At 37.2% G+C, this 26,125-nt stretch overlaps 1 protein-coding gene across 1 annotated transcript in view; it reads left to right on the forward strand.

Annotated features, from left to right (window-relative positions):
• The window catches only part of SPTLC2 (serine palmitoyltransferase long chain base subunit 2), a gene marked incomplete at both ends in the record, with an annotated part of 103,036 nt that overhangs the window by 32,426 nt on the left and 44,485 nt on the right, over positions 1-26,125 (forward strand). Inside the window, 6 exons of the mRNA XM_084241079.1 lie at positions 421-615; positions 12,723-12,877; positions 14,522-14,670; positions 16,315-16,439; positions 22,703-22,796; positions 25,930-26,035. Of these exons, the coding sequence (XP_084097205.1) occupies positions 421-615; positions 12,723-12,877; positions 14,522-14,670; positions 16,315-16,439; positions 22,703-22,796; positions 25,930-26,035 (824 nt within the window). The remainder of the gene's footprint in view (positions 1-420; positions 616-12,722; positions 12,878-14,521; positions 14,671-16,314; positions 16,440-22,702; positions 22,797-25,929; positions 26,036-26,125) is intronic.

A 26,125-nucleotide genomic window follows, 5' to 3' on the forward strand; every position in this document is an offset into this window, starting at 1 on the left:
CTCCCTGTTTTTCTTTCTTTCTTTTTCATTTTTATTTATTTATTTATTTTTACATCATTGTTCATTTTTAAACAATATTTGCTTCCCCCCCCCCCCCCAGTGTAGTCCCCATAGAGTTTCCCTCTCCAAGGCACCCGTGCATCATCCCCTCAGTCCCCTGTGCTCCTCCCTCCCTTCCTCTGATTCCTCTCTCTCCTCCTCCCCTTGTCTGTCTTTCTTTACTGTTCATCTGAAGTATTTATAACTTATAAATTATATCTGCTGAAAAAATGTATGCCCTGCTTAGATTATAGTAGTATTTTTAAAAAACGATTATTTATACAATTCTGAAGGATTATGCAAATCTCTCAGGATATAGAATTTTAGCAGCAATCTTTATCTTAACATGAATGAAATAAACATTTTTAACTTCCCTTGTAGATCCATCATGTTACACAAAATGGAGGATTATATAAAAGACCATTTAATGAAGCTTTTGAGGAGACACCAATGCTGGTTGCAGTGCTTACTTATGTGGGGTATGGTGTACTTACCCTCTTTGGATATCTTCGAGATTTCTTGAGGCATTGGAGAATTGAGAAGTGTCACCATGCAACAGAAAGAGAAGAACAAAAGGTAATTGTTAGAGTCTTTGATTCTGAAAATGTAGCCTTTTATAGAAAGTTTGGTATTCTCATTCATTTTTTTCCTTTGGGTATATATTAAAACAAAAATATTCCACATTTAGTTAAATGAAAACATTCCACAAAGAAAGCTGAAAACACAATTAAAGGCATGGAAAAATTATAAAGCAATAAGCATATTTTAAACTTAATCACCATAAGAACCACTTCCTGTTTTGTTTTTTTTTGGGGGGGGAAAGCAAGCTAAAAATTCACAAGTTAAATAATATTTTCAAAATGTTTAGTTCAGATCTTGTATATGGACATTGATCTGTGAAGTGCTAAAAACCATGTTCTTTCTGTTCAAGATACCATGCTGTATTTATCCCAGCTGTGTCTACAGTCCTCTGAAAAGATGGTGTTCTTTAACACTCATTGTGTGTTTTCTCACAGACACATTGGACATAGATGTCTGGTTCTCAGATCAGCACATCTCCCCAAAGAAATAAGCCCTAAATCAGAATGTGGTTGAACTTTTCTGTTTACAGTAAAAACAATATTGCTTAGTAATAGTAAGCAGAGATGATAATGGTTGTCTCTGGAGAGGAAGACCTCATTCACTTCACTTTCCTCAGTATGCTGCTTTGTGCTCCGGAGCCTCCAGAGCTTATATGATGTATACATGTATTACCTGTTTAAGGTGCAGGTGAAAATGCCTGATTTTACTAAAACAGACTCCTTTGTTCCTAGCATGTACAGTATGGAAAGGTTGTCCTCCAGCCCAGGGAATATGCTAGGTTAGAGAAGACATTCAGCATTGAGATCCTTTTTCTCCATTATACCTTGCTTACTTTTGTGGGGTTTTGGAGGAGAAAGGCAGGTCTCTTGGCAGCTAGGTCACCTCTGAGAGAGGAGCCAGTAAACATTAGGAATGGGTGTCAGTTTTTTTGGGGGGGGGCACGAGGAAACGGTCATCAAGACACCTGGGAGAGTAGATGACCTCGGCTGCTAGGAAGGAGGCCAAGACCAGTCAGTTTAGGGATTGAGGATTCTGGTCCAGGGAGAACTCAGGATCAGGCATTCTTCTCATCTCAGCCATTCTGCACCCATCCTAACCCCAGCAGTTCAAGTTGGCAATCCTACTCATTGCCCTAAAATACCTACAAGTAAATTTCATTAAGAAGATATTTTTTACAGTCCATGCAAAATTCTGCTTTCAGAACTTGGTCCAATAAGTCCAATTAATTTTCATCATTGATAATTGCAACAAACTAAAATTTTTCTTTGTTTTTCCTTTTTTTCTATCCCTGTGCATTTTAAATAGACTTTTTGGCTAGAGTGCATCCTTCATAGGTTGATGTTTTTTACATCCCTCAGGTATAGCTCACTTACTCTAACGTAGCTTACTGTCCACTTAATAGTGTTGCAGTTATTTGTTTCCAGGTCAGTATCTTCCTATTAAGCTGAGTTGGTGGTGGTTGTAACTGATGGGAGCTAAAACTTTGTTCACATATTCAAACTAGAAATTCTTTATCTACAGGACCCTCTCGTAACGGTGTCAGGACACCATGGTCATCAAATAATTGATATGGAGAATTGGCGGTATGGGGATGCTGACTGCAGTGTAGACAGCTTTCCTGACCGAGGGCATTGTGTAGGCAAAGCATGAGGAATGTTTGGGAGGACCTGGAATGCGGATGTATGAGAAACTGGTTTTAAAAGTCTTACCAAGAAGTTTGGTAAGCAATGAGGAGTCACGCGTAGTTTTTGAGCAGGAGAGTGATTGTAGAGTTTGCCCAGCAGGTCCTCTGTCAGTGTGTGATTAATACATGAATCAAATGATGAAGAGACAGTTGAATTACTTTATGAATGAGTACATTAATTTTGGAACTTGTATCATGTTTCCAGGGAGTAAATGAACCAAGCATTGGCACTGTCCAATGCTTTTAACTTTGTATAAAAAAACTTAGAGTATCTTGATTTTATGATTAAGTAGTTTCTAATGTTTTGAAGAAACAAATACTGCAAACGTACAGGTCTTAGCAAAGTACCATACAGGTAGTTAGTACTTGAGTTATATGCAGATGTAGAATAAAAAGGTAAACTGAGTTAGCAGAGGGTTAACCAGGAAATAATTTTTGGATGAATAGGAGGAAATAGATGCCACTATAGTTTGTTGGAGGAGGATTATACTGATTTATTCAGTCATCAGTAGGATTTTCACAATTGATAGTGTTAGTAGTGGAAACAGCTAAAGTCTGCCATTTTCTTACAAAAATGTGCTATTAAAGGAAAAGAAAGGGTAGATTATGGTAGATCATGTTTGTTTTCTGATGCCAGATTAGATGTAGTGAGGGGGGAAGGCAAATATTAAGCTAGATAAAGGGAAAGGGAAAATACTTGTTTGTTAGGGATCATAAAATACAAATATAACATTGCTACTTCCTCATTTCACTGAGTGAGTGGTGTTCATAACCACATCCTTATTTTCTTCCTCATTCCATTACAACGGAGAGTCCATTTTATGTGTTCATGCTAGTTTTTCTTCATATGTTGCTCTGGGTGCAACTGAACTACATGGTTTTACTAATAAAAATGAGTTAACATGAGTTTGTTCTGCTTTACATGAGTTGCATATAATTCTTGGGATTTTTCCCTGCTCGATCCTCTGTTATTAGTGGTGTTTTGGGCACGAAGGTTGTTTTTCCCAGTCCATCATTTATTTCTTTTTTATGTAAGGTGACTCTAATAGTACAGAAACATGTACTATGTGATAGAGCAAAAATTGAGTTAATAAAAATGTTCTAATATTCAGGTAGGAAATAAAAAGAAGTCTAAGCAGTAAATTATGGGAGGTAGCACACACTTAACTAAACTTAAGGCTAACTTTTTTCCTGTCTAGTTTGCTCCTGGTTAAATATTCAAAAATGTAAGGGATAGGATACTAAGCAAAGGGACTTTTATATGTTCACATACCTGAGGTTTAAAACTTCAAGATATAAAAGAAGGAAGTAGACTGAAATATATTAATAGGAATCCTGGAAGGATTTTATTCTTGACCCCTTTCAAAAGTAGCTTACTAAGAATATTCTGATAACTGTCATTTTGGCAGTATTTTTTGAAACTCTTTTTCTGATATATTAAGCTGGAGAATTGTCAGTTGATTTCTTGTTTTTAAATTCTGTGGATTTAAAACACACTTCTTACTCTTTTATGGTGTGTATGTATGGTATGTGTGAAGCCCTGGGCAGAAATCATCTTTTTAAGCAGCTTTTAAAAGATGTAACATACATACCATAAAAGTCACCTATTTTAAATGTATAGATTAATGACTTTTAGTATTATTTACAAAGGTGTGTAGCCAGCACTGTAATTTAATTTTATAACATTTTCATTATCTGAAAAAGAAATCCTGAGCCCATTAGAGTCACTCCTTTCTCTTCTCCATTCTAGGCAATCTTGAATCTTCTTTCGGTCTTGGGACATTTCTTGTTAATGGGCTTATATAGTATGTGCCCTTTTGAGCCTGGCTGCTCTCTTTTGGCATGTTTTTGAGGTTCATCCATGTTGTGTATATTTCAGTAATTCCTTTTTTACTGCTGAATCATTACATTGCATAGAGCAGTCATCTATTTTACTTTTATTCCAGAAATTCTCACTAGTAAGAAGTTATATCCAGAATAAATCTTTTAAGAGTTTTGTAGTACATTATCACTTTACCCTTTTGTACTAGGGACACTACTACTTTTCCAGCAGTTTCCCTGACACCTATTTTGGCTTTTTGTTGGATCAACATTGCAGCTTAAGGTTTTGTTTGTTTTTATCTTTTGGCTTCAATTTCTTTATCAACTTTTTTTACATTCCATTCAGAAATTTGGGACATTTTTCCCTATTAAATGAGAATGTAAAAATCTAAAGAACCAGTGAACTGTCTGGTAGCTAAGACAGTCCAAGATCAAATTGACTATGTAGAAGTGTTAAATGTTAAACTGATTTTTAGATGATTATTAAAATGAAAATTTTAAGTTAAAGAAATGATAGAACTGATGGATCCCTGAGATAAGCCCTCAACAGTTTTTAGATCCCTGTTTAGGAAACCATCTTGAAGTTTCCTTATTATGTTTTAAGCTATATTTTGATTTTGTACGTCTCACTGAAGCATTTTTAGAATGCCCTGATAACTTTGGTGGTAAATAACTGAAAGTGAAAAAAAGTTATTTACTTAAATCTGGTCAAGCAGTAGAGCTCATTAGACACACCACGCGGTGACTGGCCACACTCTGCTGCTGTCTGCTGAGCATCTGCTCTTGATCACCAGGATTTGGGTGAGTCAGCATTGCCATTTGGCCTTCTTTGCTAGATCACTCCCAGTGCCATAGACATATTATCTCATCTTAAAAAAAGCCTTCTCCCTCCCGTTCTTTGTCTGCTTACTGCTCCATTCTTTCTTCCTTTTAGAGCAGAATTCTCTGACATAGCCTTTTCCAGTGTCTTTCCCACCCTGCTGAACCCAGACTAGTCAGGTTTTTGCCCTCGCTGTTCCTTGTAGAATTTAATTGTTCTTTCTCAGTCTTTTGCTCATTTGGCGTAACTGCAGCATTTGACATATTAAAAACATCTTTGTTCACTTAGTTTCCAGAGCATTGAAATTGCCTGATTTTACTCCTGCCTTTTTGGCCATTTTATTCTTCTCTCATGCTAGGTCCTCTTCATCTGCCCAGCTTGTAAATGTTGATGTGACTGTGGCTTCATTTTCATCCTTCGACCTCTTCTGTGCTCATCTGTACTTACTACCTGGGTGATTTCATCCCCTGTCATGACTTTCAGCACCTTCTGTATGCTGCTCAGTCCCAATTTATGTCTCTAGCATGGGCTCCTCATTGAACTCTAGTTCCTGTATATCTGGCTGCCCACTGAATAGTGCCACATAGGTATCTGAAGCTTTCTACCACCAGAACTGCCAGTGCTCTTGCAGTTCACCTGCCAAGAAAGCGCTTCCTCCAGATAGTCTCAAGGATACTTCCCTCACTTCCTTTTCCTTCTCTTTTCTACCCTAGCCAACCTGCTAAATTTTAGCATGACTCAAGCATTTTACATCCTCCATCTTTGTTTGATTTTTGCTTCCATTAGCGTTTTTCACTGTCTAAGGGACTTTATATTTTATACATTCATCTTATTCATTATATCCATATTTACCTTTTATTAACCTTTCTACATCTGTGTTGTGTATATTGGTTACTTGTAACCAACAAAAAAGGTTAAAAAATAGTGTGTGTGCCTTTAAACAAATCTCAGACTTTCTGTACAGAAGGAAAATATACTTTCCACGACATACAGTTTATTCTGAAAATTTCTGTGACCGAGTTTGTTGAGCTGTGACTCTACAGTTTGCATTCTAGTCAACTCAGCCTGACCCTGTTCACAAGAAAATGTGCTGATGGTTCTATAGCACTTACCTTTCTGGACTAGAGCAGGGTGCTTTAGAACTGCCCAGCACGGACACTCAAGTCTACACATCTGTAGCCCTTTCTTTAAAAACATGCTGATGTTGTTTGCAAGTTACTACAGTACTGCTGGAATATTTCAGAACATTTGACGTTAATAAATATAACACTGTACACCAAAGACAAGCTAGTGAAAAGTCCACAAAGTTTTGAATTTTTATTTTGGCAGTGTCTTTGTAGAGAAGGAGTAGACTCATAAGCTACATCTAGAAATAGCTGAAACACCACAAATCTGTTTCAGAACTTAAGAGAATGTAAAAGTCCCATATAACTTACACCTGAAAACAGTGTTGAAATAGAGTCATCCTATGGGTAAAATCATGGTACAGCGAGGAGTGTTTATTTTATAACCCAGTGGTGTTGTCTTTGCCTCTATTTAATGAAGAAAATTAGGTGAAATAGCCTGTGATAGGTTATTAAAAGATGACTTAAATTTTTTTTTTGAAACGTGGCTGAGTAACAGCTTTCCCTATTCATATAAGTCATACCGCTGTTCTTTCCTGTTTCTAATGTTTAAGACAGGAAGTCACTTTCTGGCTGTTTCGATGCTGCCTATGAAGGCATAAAAAAGAGATTCCGAGAGTAAAGATACTTGTTTTCACTAAATCTAAAACTGAGTCATCTCTGTGCGCGTGCGTGCGCACACACACACACCCCCCCACACACACACGAATACTTCAATTCACAACACTTAAAACTTTTGTTACTTCTACCACTCAAGGTACTGTTCATACCTTTACTACTTGCAGGATAGCTAATATGTGCCAAATACTCTTCTAGGCACCGGGCATACAGTTGTAAGGAAAAAGGTAACAGTGATCTCTGCTCTCCTGGAACGTATGTTATTGTGGAGTTTGAGATTTATTTAATTGAAGCACACTATTTTATAATCTTTTTGTTACATATAATCAATATATACATGGATACAACTCACATCTGGAAAGTTTAATAAAAGATTAATGTGGATATAATGAAGGTTTATATAAGTAAGTAGTGAAAAGCCACCACATCAAAAGAAGTAGCTTGTCACCTAGGGCACCCCTTCTCTGTCATCACTTCTCCAGTTCCTCTGAGGTGTAACCATTGTCCTGACATCCTTCGTGGTTTTATTAACTGTGTGTGCATGTGTAAACGATAAAATTTAGTTAAACCTGTTTCTGAATTTTATGTAATTGGATTTGCATTGTGTACTGTACGTTTGTTTGCTCCACATGGGATTAGGCAGTGTTGTGTGTGTCTTCACCTGCCTGTATTATGTCATTGTTAGAGTATATCACAGCTTATTTCTCCACTCTAATATTGACGGACATTGAATTTCCCTCCCACCCCCTACTTTTTTGTCAGTAAATAGTAAAGCTGCTCTAAACTGAGATGTGTTCCCTGGGTGTGTAGACATGAGTTTCTCCAGTCTTGGATTATAGAGCTATAGAGTATTCATGACTTCAATTTCAAACTGTTGAAAGTGGTTATACCACTTTATACATTGGCCACCTGTGTTGGGGAAATCTCATTTTGTCGCATCCTTACCAACACTTACTATTGCTAGATTTTAAAATTTTTGTCAGTTCTATCTTACATATGATTAATAACTCATTGTGGTTTTCATTTGAATGTCTCCATTTCCCAGTTAAGCTGAACACTTTCTCATGTGATTATTTGAACTATTTTGCGAAGTGTGTATTCAAATCCTTTGCCAGTTTTTTTTCTGTTGGGTTTCTGCCATTTTTCTTAATGGTATTTGGGAAATTTTTGTGTATTCTAGAAGATACTTTACAACTGTCTTCACTGCTTTGTGCGTTGTCCTTTCAGTCTATGTGGTGTCTTCTGTTATCTATGTGATAACAGAAGTTCTTTTGATGTAAGCAAATTTTCAGTCTTCCTTTATAAATAGTGCCTTCTGTGCTTTGCTTATAACGTTTTTCCTAATCTTAAGTTCATGAATATATCCTCCTGTTTTTATCGTGTTCTAACCCCTCAATTGAATCATATGAAGTTGCCAATATTTGACCATTTTTAAACCTCTAAAATCGTTTTATATGATTCAACCTAATAAGGAGGTAAAGAAGAAAGAGCATATTATCTGGTTATAGTATAGATTTTTAAAGAAAAGAAATTTAGGTATATAACATGATCGATAAGTTAAATTTAGATTTTGGTAGAAATCATTAATTCTCAAGACATTGCTTTCCTCCATTACATCTGGTACCTGTTTTTACATGGGAGAAATAAACTGGGCTTTGGGAAATTGGGGCCCTAGCCCTTCGTTGCTAACGTTCAGGTAAAACATTTCCTTCGAGATTCTGGTCATGTACCGCATTCACCCCATATGGCTGAAAGACTGGTCTGAGTACAAAGTAAATAGGCTTATTCTGCCATTTTTCTGTAGGGATGTATGTCCCTACTTAAGGCTGCCATTCCCCAACTTTTAAGAGGAAGCTGCTTTGTTGTAGGGGCCAGAGTCCTTATATACGTAGGCTCTGAGGTTTTATCTGGAGACTTTTGGGAAAGTCTTTTTAATCCTTGTTTATGATGGCCTGTTCCTCACACTACAAGTCTGTTACATGTTCACCTGTTACCCTGACTGTCATGATAAGCTTCCACTAAACTTTTGCCTCCTGGATGGACAGAGTTTTTTTCTTTTTGTTGTTGTTTTTGTGTTTTTAAACTGGCTGAAGCATTCAGTATGAGATTTTCAGTAACTGGATTTTCTTGGCAGTGGAGATAAGCAAAGCACTGTAGGTTATCCAAGGAAGCAGGGATTCAGGCATTTATAACATTGGGGAGTTCAGGACTGTGAAGTTAGGGCCTCCCTCCTAAGCAGCCACCCAAATTAGGAATCTTCTTGCCAGGACTGACTTCAGGTGCCTCTGTCACAAATGCCCTGCAGCCACAAAGTTGGTGAATAGGCAGTTGAAGGTGGGATCTAGTAAGTGCTAGCCAGCACTAAGGGCTTCTGGTGCTTGCGTCCTACAGTAGTGCAGAACAGGGACTCCCTTCCATATCTTCTGTGGGTCCTGGTAAGAGCTGACATCACATCCACAACCCTGTCAGAAAGGTGTGTGGAAAATAGTTTAGGCATTTCAGGGGGTGGGGAAAATGTGCGTGCACTGGCCACTGGCAGAACATAGGAAAAGAGTGGCATGGCAATAGCACAGTGGTCCTAGAGTACTGTGATCTTTGTAAAGAGTAATTTAGATTTTGATTTAGCAGCAGTAGCACAGAATGGGAGACTGTAGCTTTGGGGTAAGACTTGGGTCAGTTCCTGGCTCTCTCTCTCACTAGTTCCCTTACTGGGAAAGCCACTTGCCTTTTTGAAATGGGGGTGATATCCTCTGTAAGTGGGTGCACGGATTTTTAAGAGAAAATATGTGGAAAGCATTTGGTAAGGCATATCAGAAGTAATCAGAAATTGGGAACATTTGCTGCAGTTATTCATCATCTTTGTCATATAAAAGTATTTGGACATCTTCATTGAGACAGAGTTATTCCTAACAAATACAGATAATTGTTACGAAGTCGACTTTTGGAAGTGGTAGCTCCCAGTTTTTTTCCCTCTGTGATCTTAAGGCCACCAAAATAGGTAGTAACTATTATTTTAAACCATATGAGATGTTCCTCTAGAAGGTTCCTTTCAAATAAGCATGAACCATAAAGGATATTTATTGGCTAATTTTTGAGATGAGCCCATATAATTTTTGTAAGGTCTTCGCTAATTAATGAATTTAAATTTTTTTCTTTGAGGCTAGTGGTAGAAGTCACTTAACTGTGAGTTCTTTGGGCCAAATTATACACAGTGTACTCTTAAATGGGTCTTGTTTTTTACTTAGCGTGGATATGTGACAATATATGGGGTTTGTGAAATGTCTTTAGGAAATGTTTCTATGAAAAGTACATCATTGAGGCTGTTTGTTCTTGGTTCTATTGCCAGTCACTTATTAGGCACGTTCTGTGGGCAAACTTGCCTTTATTTTTGTCTGTGTGCGAATCTCCTGCACTAAGATCTTTGGGAGTATAGCGGTTGTGTCTTGCTCATTTTTATCCCCAGTGCTTAGCTTAGTTCCTGGAAAGTACTGGTCAGTAAATGTTTGTTCAGTTAATGAGCAATGAATATTAGGTCAGCACTGACTAAAGTCATCTCACTTTGATTAAACTCAGGAGGAAGAAGAAAGGGATGTGGAGGGGTACTAGGGGTAAAAGGTGGGGGTTGGGAATAGTTGACCTTGTTTGCAGAGAAAACTGTCTTATTTAATGTATACTCAGATCTAGCAAAGAACTTAACATACATTGAGTGTTCAATAAAAAAATATTTGAATGAATGACTGCAAAGATTAACCTTAGTTAAACCTAGTTTAACCCTAATCTTAGAATATTTAAAGTGCACGAGATATTTTTAGAAACAGATGCTCCTATTGTCTAGAACTGGGCCCTACATAGTGATCCATTTCATCCCCTTTACTACTTCATAACTAAGCTGAAGGGAATTTGGTTAGCTGCCCTTCAGGTCTCTCTACCAAGCCTTCCAGATACGGTCAAACTGCTACCCTGGCCACTTAAGGAATTTCTCAGCTTCTACCCTTCTGTCCCACCTGCTTTTGTTCTATAACCTCACTGTGGGACAGCTGCTTCACTGGGGGAGTCTGTGCCTCTCAGGGAAGGGTCTCACTGACACAGTAAGGGGGGTGAGCTCCCTGATCCTGGCCATCTCACTCTCAGAGGTTGCATCCGTCCCTCTCCTTCCTAACCACAAAAGCTCTGTCACTGGTTTCCCAGAGCTCTGCTTCATTCTAGCTTCCAATCCTTTTTCTGTCTTAGGATTTGCTAACCCTGCTGGTTGAAGGATTAGACCCTTAAATTTTTTCCCTCATGTTTATATAGTAAGAACAAAAAATAATGCTTTCTGTTGCTAATAAAAATGTGTCTGTGGTGGAGTTAATTCTCCCAGGTAATTAGGTTAATACCTTTAACATTAATGTGCACTGTTTAGAAAAATCATAAAGAAATGAGATCAAGAAGAGTTAGTATAGTTTATTGGAGATGACTGTTTTTCTTGGGAAATAAGTCTAAGGCGAATAATTGGTGAAGGAAAGCCCTTAATTAGAATTTGGATGTTTCAGTTCCAGTTTTCCTTCATCCAGTAGTTCCTGTTGAAAGAGGAGACTATGAAAAGATACATATTATTTAAATTATAAATTTCCAGTTGTGGGGCCTCCCTGGTGGCGCAAGGGGTTAAGCACCACACTATGAAGCAATCCGCAGCCTCTGCAGCACAAGTTCCATCCCTGGCTGGCCAGGGAGAAACTCACATGGCGAGGCAGACCCCTCCTGTCTCGCCCGCTGCTCCCCTCAGCAGTTTCAGTTGGTCTGCCTGTTCTGTTCCCTGCTCTGTCTCTGGTGAAGCATCTCATACACACCCTCCCCCCCACAACTCTGGCCTGTACCCCAGCTCTAGTATGCATAAATGAATAAATCTTTAAAAAAAAATTTCCAGTTGCGATAGACACATTATTTATGGATATTTTTCCTTAAGGAAATGTGAATGTTAGAACCAATTTCAAGAAACATGGTATCAGATACTGCAAATTCCTAGGAGTATTTTCTGACTCTCCTCAGGTTTATTCAAGGAGCTTTTAATCTACTGTAACGCTTATTTTAATAGGCATGTTAAAGTCCAAGGTCATGGACAGTTGTTTGAAGTTTTATGTTGAGTCTTCTTTAGAATGAAAATCTCTTGCACAATAAGGATTAAACTTGGAGTGTTTTTTATTGGTATATTTAACTGATTTAGTGTGGCACCAAGCTCAGATCCGAGAGGTAGAAATTCAGCAGTTTGCTGCCTGTAGTAAAATTGGAGTGTAGTTTTCTTTCTGTTAGTGTACCTTTTTCCTTTGAGAGTTGAACAATCTCATGTGGTCTGGTCACGTGTGTTCTGAGCAATGGTCATACCACATGGGACATAACATTATATGTTCATTACATGTACAGTGTGACTACTTCTTATCAGTTAACTTAATTCCAGAAAAGAAGGGGGACTAAGTCCCTGATCATAGGAATTTGAGAAAAAATACTTATAATTTTAAACTCCCATCCAAGGACAGAAATGTAAGGTAGATATCTTTCTATAAGCTACCTTCTAGTGTTTTGTTTATTGTTTTTCTTTGCATTTGTTTCATTTTTATCCTTGAAAATATGCAATACTATGAAAGAATTTGGAATTATTTTTCTTGTATAAAACTGAGGGGATTTTATGACAATTCTCCCTAACGTGTTACTGGAATGGACGGGATGAAGAGCAGTCTTTTTTGAGGTTATTAGAAAGGAAAAGCATGTAATGACAGAACAGTACAAGTAAGTTTTTCTTTTGTGAGGCCTACCTTTTAAAGTTGACTTCTTTGACTCCGCACTCATGCAGTCAGATGTTTATATAGTCAGCCCTCAATGCTAAGTGAACTTTACTAATTAAGAGTTGTTTTAAACAGAGAATTGATGTTTTTTCAAATCAGTTAAGTCAGTATAATTGGCCTTTCAGTCTCAAGTACTCCTGGAATATGAAAAAGGAAGTTGTAAAAATTTTAATGTAAATCAATTAAATTTCTAGTATTTCACCATTTGTTGGCAGGACTTTGTGTCACTGTATCAGGATTTCGAAAACTTCTATACAAGGAACCTCTATATGAGGATAAGAGACAACTGGAATCGACCCATCTGTAGTGTGCCTGGAGCCAGGGTGGACATCATGGAGAGGCAGTCTCATGATTACAACTGGTCATTCAAGTGAGTCTTGCTTTCTTCCTTTCTGTAATTGAAGTATAATTGACATACAACATTATATTAGTTTCAAGTGTACAGCGTAAGGACTTGACATTTGTATGATGTGATGACCACAATATGTTTATTGCCCATCTATTCTTAGCAGTTTTTCAAAACTACAGTACAGTCTTACTGCCTGTGAAATGTGTGCCTCTTGATCCCCTTTACACATTTCAGCACCTCCCAGGAAATTATTTGACAACAACAAAAAGAATTTCTTCACTTCAGAAAAATACTCTATTGCAAATTGAGTATTTTGTCAAAACAGATATAGAAGTTGAGTACAATACAACATGATCAGTTTCCTTGCATGTTAGTGTGTTTGAAATTTTTAAATACCCTTTTCTATTAACATTTGATACTGTTGGATTATAGTTGAAAATAAAATTTGACTTATTAAAAAAATAGAGAAAAACTCTTCTGTTACGCCATTTACCAGAATCAAGTGTTTGAGTTTATTTCATTCTGAATATTTTTGTTTCTCAAATGATTCAAGGATGTATGTCGTGTTAAATGGAGTGAATGTTATGTATTTGTATGTAACATATATGTTAAATGGTTTGAATAGTTGAACAAACTTCTTAATAGCCATAAGATTTTATTTTATGGTTTAGATTGTTAAAGTATTCTGTGATTGTATTTCAACCATTGCCATTATTAGATTGCCATTATTAGGATTGCCATTATTAGAAACAAAAACAAATAATACAAATAAACTAAAAATCGCCTGTAACAACTAACTGCCGTCCTTCTGTAAATCCATTCCTGCACACCCTCTCGACCCAGCAGGGATCGTGGTTACCAGTTTCTTGTGTATTATTCCTCCAGATGTTTCCCTGTGGGATATGTATGCGGTGCATCTATTGGGATTATTCACTAGTAGTTTTTGATTAACCAAAATGGGATCCTACTATAGAAATTATTTTATATCTTGCTTTTTTTATTTGCTAGCGTATCAGTAACATCCTCATTATTTCTAGTTCTTAGTATTTTTCAGTATACAAATGTACATAATATCTAGCAGGTTGGGGTGCATCATTCTGTATTAAAAACCCCTAAATCTCAGAGTCAGAGCAGCCACAACTTACTGTCTACATTTCATGTCTGTCTTAGGTTGGTGGGGCCTTTGAACCATCGTGCTCTCACTTAGGGACCTAGATTGACAGTGCTTCTAAATATGGAATGTCACTGGTCTGTGTGCCTGAGAAAGGGACTTTGTAAATCATGTAGTGACTCTTAAAGGGTCCTTATGCATATATCCTTTCATATGAATGTGGTGCAAATTGCTGAGTCATACGACATCTGTCTCTTTTAATGGATAAATATTGCTCAATTGCACCTACTATAAAAAAGGTACTGACTAGTCAACGCTAGATAGGATCAGTTTTTGAATCTTTATCACTTTGGTAAGTGAAAATGGTATTTTGTTTTAACCTACATTTTCTTAACTGGTTATTGAGTTTAAGTTTCTTTTCAGTTAGATCATATTCTCTTTACTTCTTACAACTTCTCCTCTGCTTCCCTTTGTATTACCAGTACACTTATTATTACATCTAAGTGTTTGATTTGCTCATGAATTTCATAACCTTTTATTATATTGAAATACAGGTACACAGGGAATATAATTAAAGGTGTTATAAACATGGGTTCCTACAACTATCTTGGATTTGCACGAAATACTGGATCATGTCAAGAAGCAGCTGCCAAAGTTCTAGAGGAGTACGGTGTTGGCGTGTGCAGCACTCGGCAGGAGATCGGTAAGTGAGGCTGAATTGGACCAGCTGATGTTCTTAGCCTTAAGTTTTTCACGGAGGAGAGAATAATACAGACTAGAGTAAGAATATTAAGCATCCAAATGTGTACTTTGCCGAATAAGTTAGCTCAGATCAAGAATGCTTTGTTTTTCTCAAGTGCGGAATGATTTTAACGCTTTCAACATACTTTCCATTATGTTATACATATAGATTTAACTCTGGAAAAGCTCTGTAAGTATTTGTTCATTTTTAACTTTAATGTTGACTTAATTGACTTTGCAAATGAGGTGTTAGGCATGCTACCTCTAGTACAGATCCTGTGGGTATATGAGGGTTGATCTGTTCCATGCAGGTAAATTGGGGCTAATGATAATTCCTACCTTATACAGTTATTTCAAGAGTTAAATAATTCCTGTAAAGTGCTGGTAACATGGTAAATATTCAATAAGTGTAAATTCTTTATTATCACCATATGTCAATAAAATGTAAAGTTTAACAGATTTCTATAAAGAGACTTAATTTATGTTAGTTCAAAGAAAGATTCAAAATTCTTCCTTGTTTGTTCCAGAGAATTAATAACCATAGAAGTTATAAGGCAACTTTTTGGATCTTACTACTGTGAATCATCCCACAGCTTAGTAAATTAAAACAATACTTCATTATTAATTATTACCTCCTGTGGCCTTAGAGATTGTCAAGTGCAGCTAAGTCATTATCACTCAGGATTTCAAATGATGTGGTCAAGGAAGCCCTGTACAGTTTGACACATAATAATCATACCTTACGTATTTATATTTTATAAAGTCCCTGAATATATTATTTCTTTTGCTCTTCACAACAGTGTCATGAACAAATATTATTATTGGTGTTTAGCAGATAAGAAGATGAAGTCCATATAGGTTAAATGATTTGCCTAAGCTTTAAGGACACGTAGCATCCAAGTCCAGCAGTCTTCTTTCTTAGCATCTGTTCTCTCTACTCATTGATCAGTGTTGTTCAGAGAGGGAAGGTGCTTTTTAACCTGTCTTTTGCAACATAACAAACCATTCCAAAATTTAATTTCATGTAAAATAGAACCACGTTTACTTGCTTGTGAGTCTGTACTTTGGGAAAAGTTTGATACTTACCTCATCACCATGTGGTGGTGTGTGAATGAATGAAAATAGACTATCCAGGATGACTTTACATATGCCTGGAAACTCAGCTGAGGTGAGTGGGATGGTGGTGATGGGGTCAGCTGAACGCTGCCCACATCTCTGCTCCCTTTTTCCAGTTCACATTCTCGTATTCTGCAGAACCCCTCTATCTCCACCATGTCTATAACAGACTGGTTCGTTTGTATGTGGCAGTGAACTTTAAAAATATAAGAACAGTTGTTGCCAGTGCTCTTAAGGCTTAGCCCTAGAACTGGCATTCTCCCAACTGGTTTAGGAGAAATTGTTGGCAACCCTCTTTACAGAAATTCTACCACATGTACTGAATTCTAATTTATTCAACCAGTGTGTTATGAGCCATTACTCTTCATAATACTGACACCTTACTCTTAAAAGATTATAACATATAGACTATGATTTTACTTTATAAAATATTGAGTAATTCTTATACTTGGAATTTGGTAGCATTAACTTCGTTAACTTCTTCACACAGGAAACCTGGACAAACACGAAGAACTAGAGAAGCTTGTGGCAAGGTTCTTGGGAGTAGAAGCTGCTATGGCATACGGCATGGGATTTGCAACAAATTCAATGAACATTCCTGCTCTTGTTGGCAAAGTAAGACTTGCCTGTCGTTTATGATAACCCCCTCATATGTATATATCTAATTTTGTTTATTTGGTAGGCATGCAGAGCAAGCCAGAAGCTATGTAAACTGTGGGGTAAATATTGTTGGTCCAGAGATATTTCTAGCACAAACTTTTGGATAAGAATATCCTATAGTGATACAACAGTTGAAGCTTTCTTGCTCGACTTAGCCTTTTCCATTAGATGACTCTTGCCTCCTTCATTTCAAATAGTTTTGAAGGGATTTTAATAAATACCTCATAAAAGATTAAAATTATGAGAGAAAAAATACTTAATTTGGAAAGTCATTTAATAGGTGATTTTTCCTATGTGGAAAAATAAGAAAATATGGAGGAGGTACCCTGATACTTGTCCTTATTGTAACACATGTTGTTCAGTGACATATGGGCAGAGTATACACACACAACGTGCTTTATTTTCTGAAGGTAGCATTTGTGAAGAAGCAATAGAAATGAGAAAAGAGACTTTGTAAATTACATTTGTGCAAATTGGGACTATCAGCTTGAAAAGATCCTCAAGGGTATTTTTCCTCATTTTAACATTAATATCTAGCAATAGTATGTTGAGAAAAATCAGTGCATTAATAAGTCAGAAGACTTGAGTTTTTTGTTGGCTGTATTGTCAAACTTAGTTGTGACAGTGAGCATGTCACTTTTCTGAGCTTCAGTTTCCTTTCCAAAATGAGCTACATGGACAAGGTTAACATTAAAGTCCTTTTCAGTTACAAAAATACATGGTTTTTCAAGGACTTGATGGAACAGGTGGAAACCAACGCAGGAGAGACTATTAAACCTACCTGTGTTATATGACATTAAATAAATTGGTTTATATACATTCCAATTAAAAAACAGATTGTCAGATAAAATTAACTTTACAGACACAGGTAAAAGTAAAAGGTTGGAGGGCCTCCCCGGTGGCGCAGCGGTTGAGCGCTGGGTTGCGAACCTGCCCACGGCCTCTACAGCGCCGGTTCGATCCCCGGCTGCTCCCCGGCCACCGGAGGAGGGTCCCACATGGCGCGCAGACCTCTCCTGCCGCCCGCTGCTCCCCTCAGCAGTGTACTTCGGTCCTTCTGCCTGCTCTGCTCCCCTCTCTGGCTCTGGTGAATTCTCTCACCTTCCCGCTTCTGGCTGTACCCAGTGCATGTGTAAACAAAACAAACAAATAAATAAATAAACATGCCTCTATAAAATAAAATATAAAAATCTTTAAAAAAAAAAAAAGTAAAAGGTTGGAAAGAGATACAACATGCAACCAATAGCAAGAAATACTTCTAGAGATGAAGGGAACATTGCATGTTTTTAACCTGTCTTTTGCTACATCAAACCATTCCAAAATTTAGCCACATTATATTCATTAACCCTTTGGGGACAAAATGGATTGATCTTAAGGTGATTATGCTAAATGAAGTAAGTCAGAAAGAGAAAGACAATTACCAGATGTTCTCATTCATTTGCAGAATATAAGTAACCAAAGAAAACAAGCTGGCAAAGGAACCAGAATAATTCTCAGACTTTATGAAAATTATACTAGTTACAAGAAGGGATGGGAGGGAGGGAAGGGAAGGGAGAGCTGATGAGGAGGAGTGAAGCATGCGCACAAGCAGAGGTGTGAAATTGTACTCTCAAATTATATAGTTATGTAAACTAGTGGCAAATCAATAAAACTTGAAGAAAACCCATAATTTTAAATGTATAAGCATCAATAATAGAGCCAGTACGATAACCAGTAGCAAGTACATAAGCAAGAAATTGATGAAACAGAAAGGAAAGGGAGAAATGGACAAACATGGAATTATAATTAGAGAGCTCAACACAACACCTCTCAAAAATTAATAGAATGAGATAGAAAAATCTGTAAGGATATATAACACTTGAAAAACTCAACCAATTTGATCTAATAATAGCATTTATAGAAACCCTCAACAGCAGGCTATTTACCAAGATAGACCGTTGTCTGTGCCATTAAACATGTCAACAAATTTAAAAGATTTGAAATTATTCAAAGTATGTTTGCTGACTATAATAGAGTGAAATTAGGAATTAGTAAGCCAAAGATACCTGGAAAATCCTCAAATACTTGAAAATTAAACCACACACTTCTAAATAACCCATGGGTGAAATAAGAAAAGGAAGATAGAAAATATTTTTAACCAAAATGAAATGTAATAAATTACAATTTATGTGATGAAGCTAAAGCAATGTTCAGATGGAAATATGTAACTTCAAATACTTATGCTAAGAAAAAGGAGAAGTTTAGGGCCTCCCTGGTGGCGCAGCGGTTGGGCGCTGTGTTGCAAAGCTGCCCACAGCCTCTGCAGCGCCGTTCTATCCCCGGCCACCGGGTGAGGGTCTGAATTCTCTCACCCTCCTGCGCTTCTGACTGTACCCAGTGACTGTACCCAGTGCTTGTATAAATAAATAAATAAATAAATAAATAAATAAATAAACAAACAAATAAATAAATAAATAAATAATCAAAAAAGAAAAAGGAGAAGTTTTTTCTACCTTAAAAATTTCTACCTTAAAAACAATTTTAAAAAAAGAAAAGAAACTTCTACCTTAAAAATTTAGAAAAAGCAAATTAAACCTAAAGATTTCAAACAGAGGTAGGATATTATAAAGGTAAATGCAGAAATCAGTGAGTTAGAAAATAACCAGTAGAAGAAATCAGTGACACCAAAGCTGGTTCTTTGAAAAAGTGAGTAAAATTTGATACATCTCTACCAGACTGGTCAGGATAAAAAGAGAAAAAGTGCCAGTAGCAGGAAAAGAAGACCCCCAACTTTGTACATCCTGCAGACAAAAAAGGATAATAAGGAAGGAGTAAGAGCAACTTGATGGCCTTCAGTGGAACAGTCTTGATACAATGCATGGGAAGATGTGAATGAATGTTCTTTGACTTAGGCCTTTCTGCCCTGCATTTTGGCAGTCTGTACCTGAAATCCTGCTGGAGTTTCTTAAAATATCTTACACTGTTGTGCTAAATAACCTCATCCCTCTCTTCTCTGTAGGCTCACAAGTTCTAAAAATCATATCTAGAATTAGATTTCTTGTAGACAAATGTGGGGAATACAGCTTTAAATATTTATTCCAAATCAAACATTATAGTTGAAATGTTATTACATATCATTTAATCCATTAAAGATAGCAGTGAATTTATTTTCAATATTTCTTTGAGTAAGATAGTGAATTTCTGTTTGAGTTTGTTGATTATTCAGCTTAAAGACAGTGTATTAAGAACTTAAGTTTTGGAAACAGAAACTGTATTGTGTCACATACTATGCTTGTGACTTTGAACAAGATTTACAACTCCCTAAGCAGGTTTCCTTATATGTCATAATATACCTGCCTCATAGATTTGTTATGAGAATTGAAAGTAATGCTGCATTTAAAACACATTTTAATATAATGCCCAAAGCCTGTTAAGCACTTAGATATTAATTGCTGACATTTAATTTTTAATTTTAAACCAAGGATATCATTGAGACTCATGGTAGATTAGAAGGAAAAATAGTTTGATATACAGAAATGGTGGATAGATTTGAGAAGGAGGTGGTGAACAAGAAGAACAAACTTATGTTGCAGGTTTTGCCAGGGGAAAGACAACTTTAGCTGGAAAGAGAAGAAAATAAAATTGTGTGGAAGGAAAGGAGGGAAGGTCCTTTGAAGGTATAGTGGAATGCCCACAGTGGCGAGTAAAGGATCTAGAGATTTGCAGAAGAGAAAGCTAATAACCTCTCTTTATTTTTTCCCAGTTTCTTTCACTTTTTTCAGTTATAATGCTTTTTTTCAAAGATATATTGGAACTTACAGAAGAGAGTTGCAAAAGAGTACCCTGTGGTATATCCTCATTCAGTGTCCCTTTATGTTAACATCCTACATAATATTGGAACATTTGGCAAACCTTGCATAGCCTTTAGCATATTAAGTAAAGAACTTTTTCAGTTTCGCCAGTCTTTCCACTGATGCCATCTTTCTGTTCAAGGTGCAGTCGAGAACCTGAAATAAACTTAGTTGTCTCCCTCATCTACTCCACTATGTGACAATTCCTCTCTGTCTTTGTCTTTCATGACCTTGACTCTTGGACAGAGCGCTGGTCACTTATCTTGTAGGATGTCTTCATTTGGGTTTGTCTGCTGTTTTGTCATGTTTTGATTAAGATCATACATTATTGAGAAGGCTGCCACAGAGGTCATGTGTCTTTCTCAGGGCCATCACCAAATACATGATTTCGATCAATATTACTGGTGATGGGGGCCTCCCTGGTAGCGCAAGGGTTGAGACGCAACCTATGAAGCTATCCGCAGCCACTGCAGCACGAGTTCGATTCCTGGCTGGCCAGGGAGCAACCCACATGGCGCAGCAGACCTCTCCAGACTTGCCCGCTGCTCCCCTCAGCAGTGTGCTTCGGTCAGTCTGCCTGTTCTGTTCCCCACTCTGTCTTTGGTGAATCCTCTCACCCCGCACATCTGTGGCCTGGACCCCAGCTCTTTTATGCATAAATAAATAAATCTTTTAAAAAAATATTACTGGTGATGTTAACTTTGATCACTTGACTAAATTTCAGTTAGGATTTCACCCTTATTATTCCCTTTGTGTTTTCCAAATACTATGGTAGAGAGAGGACTATATAAATACCCTAGTTCTGATAAAACTTCTCCACTGATTTTAACAACCTTCCTGTGGGTCTTGGCTGTGGCAGTTGTTACCTTGATATTCTGGTGGTGATTTTTCTGCTTTCCTCCTTCTATCTACACTTCTTTTTTTTTTTTTTTTTTTGGTGGGACCCACGCTGGTGGCCGGGGATCGAACTGGCACTGCAGAGGCTGTGGGCAGCCTCACAACCCAGCGCTCAACCACTGCGCCACCAGGGGAGACCCTATCTACACTTCTTAATTGGAGTTTTTATGGAAGGAAGAATTGTTGCTTCTCCCTTGTTTATATCAGTCTAGATTCATAATATTTTATTATTCAGGTCCAACATTGCTTTTTATTTTGTTGCTCAGGTTTTCCAGTACTGGCCATTGGGAGATCTTACAAGTGGGCTGAACGTGCATATATCTGTCCTTTTTAAAAAAGGAATTTATTTGTAGCATGACAAGATGCTCCAGGTTCTAGGTTCCCAGTCCTAGCCTTAGAGTCAACCAATTCTCTTGAGCCCTGATTCCTTTTATTGGAGGATGGTGTTAGAAATCAAGGTTTCATTTGGAGATGGATATGGTATGAAGTGTACAGTTGCTGAGATGAGAAACTAATAAAACCTAATATTACCTCAGTAAAAAAAAAGGGAAAGTAAGCTTTTAAAAATCTTAATAATAAAAACTTTGCACGGTAAAAATTTCAGACTCATAACTGTTTTATAAGTTTAAGTGTCCTTCCAAGAATTACTTTATAGTAATTGGGCATATATATGTGTCTGTGTATCTTCTCTTATATTTTTTTTTAAGATTTATTTATTTATGCATACAAGAGCTGGGGTACAGGCCAGAGATGCAGGGAGTGAGAGGATTCACCAGAGACCAGAGTGGGGAACAGAACAGGCAGATTGACCGAAGTACATTGTTGAGGGGAGCAGTGGGCGAGTAGGTAGAGGTCTGCTGTGCCATGTGGGTTGCTCCCTGGCCAGCTGGCGATAGAACTTGTGCTGCAGAGGCTGTGGATTGCTTCATAGTGCGGTGCTTTAACCCTTTGCGCCACCAGGGAGGCCCTCTTATATTCTTATGAGAGCTTGTCATTTATTTCCTGTTTTTCATCTAACTGACCATTTTGAGGTGGTTGTTGACAGAGAAAAACCTACTTCTGATTTTAGATCGTACAGATTTCTGAAGGCTCCATGAGATATAGAAGAGTAAGAAAGGTGAAGAAATAGAAACCAAGAACTTAAGCTTTCTCTTGTTGCCTTAGCAGAAACTCATGTTTACAAGTTAAAGTAAAGCTTGTTCAGGGATTTTCAGTACAAATGGAGGCCTGCATTCCAAGTCACGGAAAAAAAGATTATGAAAAATACATTTTTTCCCATAGGTGTTAAGTCCCTTAATTTCTCCCCCCAACCACTTTACCCCAATGAATTAAAAATAAAACATGTATTTTTTTTTCTTCTTGAAATTGATAGCTTTGGGTTTTGTGCAAGCTTTCCTTAGTAAGATATAATTGATGATTTTAGAATTTTGTAATCTGTGTAACTAAACCTTCCCCTCAGTTTCTTATCTCCCTATGTTTGTGATTTTGCAGGGTTGCCTGATTCTGAGTGATGAACTGAATCATGCATCGTTGGTTCTGGGAGCCAGACTCTCTGGAGCAACCATTCGGGTCTTCAAGCACAATAGTGAGTTTGTTGTGGGATTCATTACCAGCTTTAGTATTAAACATTCTTTGGGTCAGTAGCAGTGGTAACATTAATTTCATTAATAATAGAAAATATAAATGAAGCTGAGATATTAAATATTATTATGGCTCAGTCTTCTAAGAGTTAACTGTCTTCTCTATTAGAATAAAGATAGAGGAGAAGCCTTTTGGTAGAATATATAACATTCTCTTTTTATTTGACTTTCAGTTTTAACATCTTCCTGGTTGATAAGTCAGTTTTTCATTTAATGTCTGTGGTGTATCTTGCCACAACACTAGAGGTAATGAGATAAATAAAGCAGCATCTCTGATTGCAAGGATCTCTTGCTGGTTAATGAATAAACCAGCTGTTATGATACAGTGAACTGATAAAATAAGTATGTTAACAGATGTTATAGAAGGATAGAGAAAGTTGGTTCTAAGCCAAAACTTTCTCTCTAAACGGTAATATCTTTGTGTATTACTAAAATAGCCATTTACAATAAAATGTGTAACTATTATGATTAGAAATACTCATGTAGGGAGGAAAGATTGCCTTACTTCTACCAAAGATTACCAGTCTTGCTCCAAATTGTGTACATGTGCAGACAAAAGTCTAGAAGAGGGCCTCCCCGGTGGCGCAGCGGTTGAGCGCTGGGTTGCAAAGCTGCCGGCAACCTCTGCGGCGCCGGTTCGATCCTCGGCTGCTCCCCGGCCACCGGAGGAGGGTCCCACATGGCGCGCAGACCTCTCCTGCCGCCTGCTGCTCCCCTCAGCAGTGTACTTCGGTCCTTCTGCCTGCTGTGCTCCCTGCTCTGGCTCTGGTGAATTCTCTCACCCTCCCACGCTTCTGACTGTATCCAGTGCATGTATAAACAAAACGAACGAACAAACAAATAAATAAATAAAAACATGCCTCTATTAAAAAAAAAAAATCTGTAAAAAAAAAAAAAAAAAAGTCTAGAAGAATATTCACCAGAATGTTAGGTATATACCTCTGGATGGAAGGTTTGTGAATGGCAGTCATTTTCTCCCTTTTATCTTTGTCTTATCTAAAATGTTTTGCATTGAAAATGAAACAAACTATTTTGTTTTATGTAAATGGATTTATTAAATACTTGTGTAATATGCTATTTTCTTTTTGCAATGCATGATGGATGTTGTTGGCAGTTTGTGGGACTCTACTCCCCTTAATGCCAGGGTGGCAAGCTAATGACTGGATATGCCCTAAATCAGTCCACCCAATAGTTTGGTCACTGAGGTTTCTAAAATTTTCAGCTACAAAGAGTACTACCTCACTCATTTTTGCTCAGTGGTCTGATAGTGCCTAGGATAAATTCCTATTAGTCTCAGAATGCCTGGTTTAAAAGCTAAACATTTTTTTTGTTTTGTTTTGTTTTCCAAATTGCCTTTAAGCATAGTGCAAATTTTTGCTTAACAACGTAACTATTTCTAGTAACTGGCCAACATAGACCATTTTGAATTATGTTGTCTTTTTTTTTTTTTTAAAGATTTATTTATGCATACAAGAGCTGGGATATATCCCAGAGTTGCGTGGGGTGAGAGGATTCACCAGAGACAGAGTGGGGAACAGAATAGGCAGACTGACTAAAATACATTGCTCAGGGGAGCGGCAGGGGAGACAGGAGAGGTCTACCTCCCCATGTGGGTTGCTGCCTGGCCGGCGGCGGGGGATCTGCTTCATAGTGTGTTGCTTAACCCTTTACGCCACCAGGGAGACCCTATGTTAAGTCTTTCCTAATAAGTAAATAGGAAGTTATTTTTATTTCTTTGATTACTAGGTAGGTGTTGAATAACTCTTTATATACAGTTACTGTATTTGTATTTTTTACTTTGTAAATTAGCCGTTTTCAGGCTTTTTTTCTTTTTTACTAAGAACCCTTTATATTAATTATTATTTCTTTTATGTTGCAATATTTTAAGATTTGTTTTTAACTTTGTAGTATCTTCTGTGAACTTATTAAAATATTTTTGTCAAATTTCCTGTCACATGACTTTTGGATTCTGTATAATGCCTTTCCATTCTAAGATTATAAGGTTATTCTCATTTTCTTCTGGTAGTTTTGTGGTCTATTTTTAATTTAAACCTTTAATTTTCATGGCACTTGGAGAGAGTAGTATGAGAAAGAATGAATTTTTTCCCATTAAGTATGTAGATAATATCATCAAGCATTCTACTAAAGATACTTCCTTTCATCTAAGAATTTGAATCAATATTTATTTTTCTCTCCCTTTGTATATAAGTGTATGTATATGTATACATACACAGAAGAAACTAAAAACAATGAGTGCATTTTGACTTGTTTCCTGCTGACCCCACATATTGCCCTACTGTGTTTGTGATATGTTTTTATTACCTTACTTCTCTTTTCTACCAAAGTCCGTATTTATGAAAACAGCAAATCGTGTATCTTTGTAAACTCTTCATTCAGTGATGAGCAATAAAGAATAGAAAACCAGATTTTATGATAGGGTGTTCCCCACTGCTGTTCAGTAAACCCCAGGGCATTATTTGAGGGCAAATTTTTTAAGTATAAAGTCTTCTATAGTGGTAGTAACAGTGGTTGTCAAATCATTTATCTTTAATAACTAAATGATTCTCTTCATTAATGGTAGTACTTAATTTTTTTTTCTATGGTTTTAAACATTTGTTACATTTTAGATGAGGTATCAGTTCAAGGTAGTGGTAGATCACCCATGATACACTATCTTCTACCCAGTTAATGTTCTTCCCTGAAAAACACTTTTTTTTAAAGATTTATTTATTTATTTATACAAGCACTGGGTACAGTCAGAAGCGCAGGAGGGTGAGAGAATTCACCAGAGCCAGAGCAGGGAACAGAATAGACAGACTGACGAAACACACTGCTGAGGGGAGCAGCGGGCCTGGCAGGAGAGGTCTGCGCGCCATGTAGGACCCTCGCCAGCGGCCGGGATTGAACTGGCACTGCAGAAGCTGCGGGCAGCTTCGCAGCCCAGTGCTCAACCGCTGCGCCACCAGGGGAGGCCCTGAAACACACTTCTTGAAGAAGAAATGCATATTTGCATTTTTAGAATAAATATTGGAAAGACTAAGGTACTTTGTTCTGAAATTATTTTCTTGTGTGCTATAGATATGCAAAGTTTAGAGAAGTTATTGAAAGATGCCATTGTTTATGGTCAACCTCGGACACGGAGGCCCTGGAAGAAAATTTTAATCCTTGTGGAGGGAATATATAGGTAACGCTGGTTTATTATTCTTGCTTTTGTGATCTGGCCCCATGGAGTCAAAATTCTTCAGCTAGGAAGAATACTATTTTCTTGGAAACG

The sequence above is a fragment of the Talpa europaea genome (assembly GCF_964194135.1).
Source record: "Talpa europaea genome assembly, chromosome: 8".
Classification (NCBI taxonomy): domain Eukaryota; kingdom Metazoa; phylum Chordata; class Mammalia; order Eulipotyphla; family Talpidae; genus Talpa; species Talpa europaea.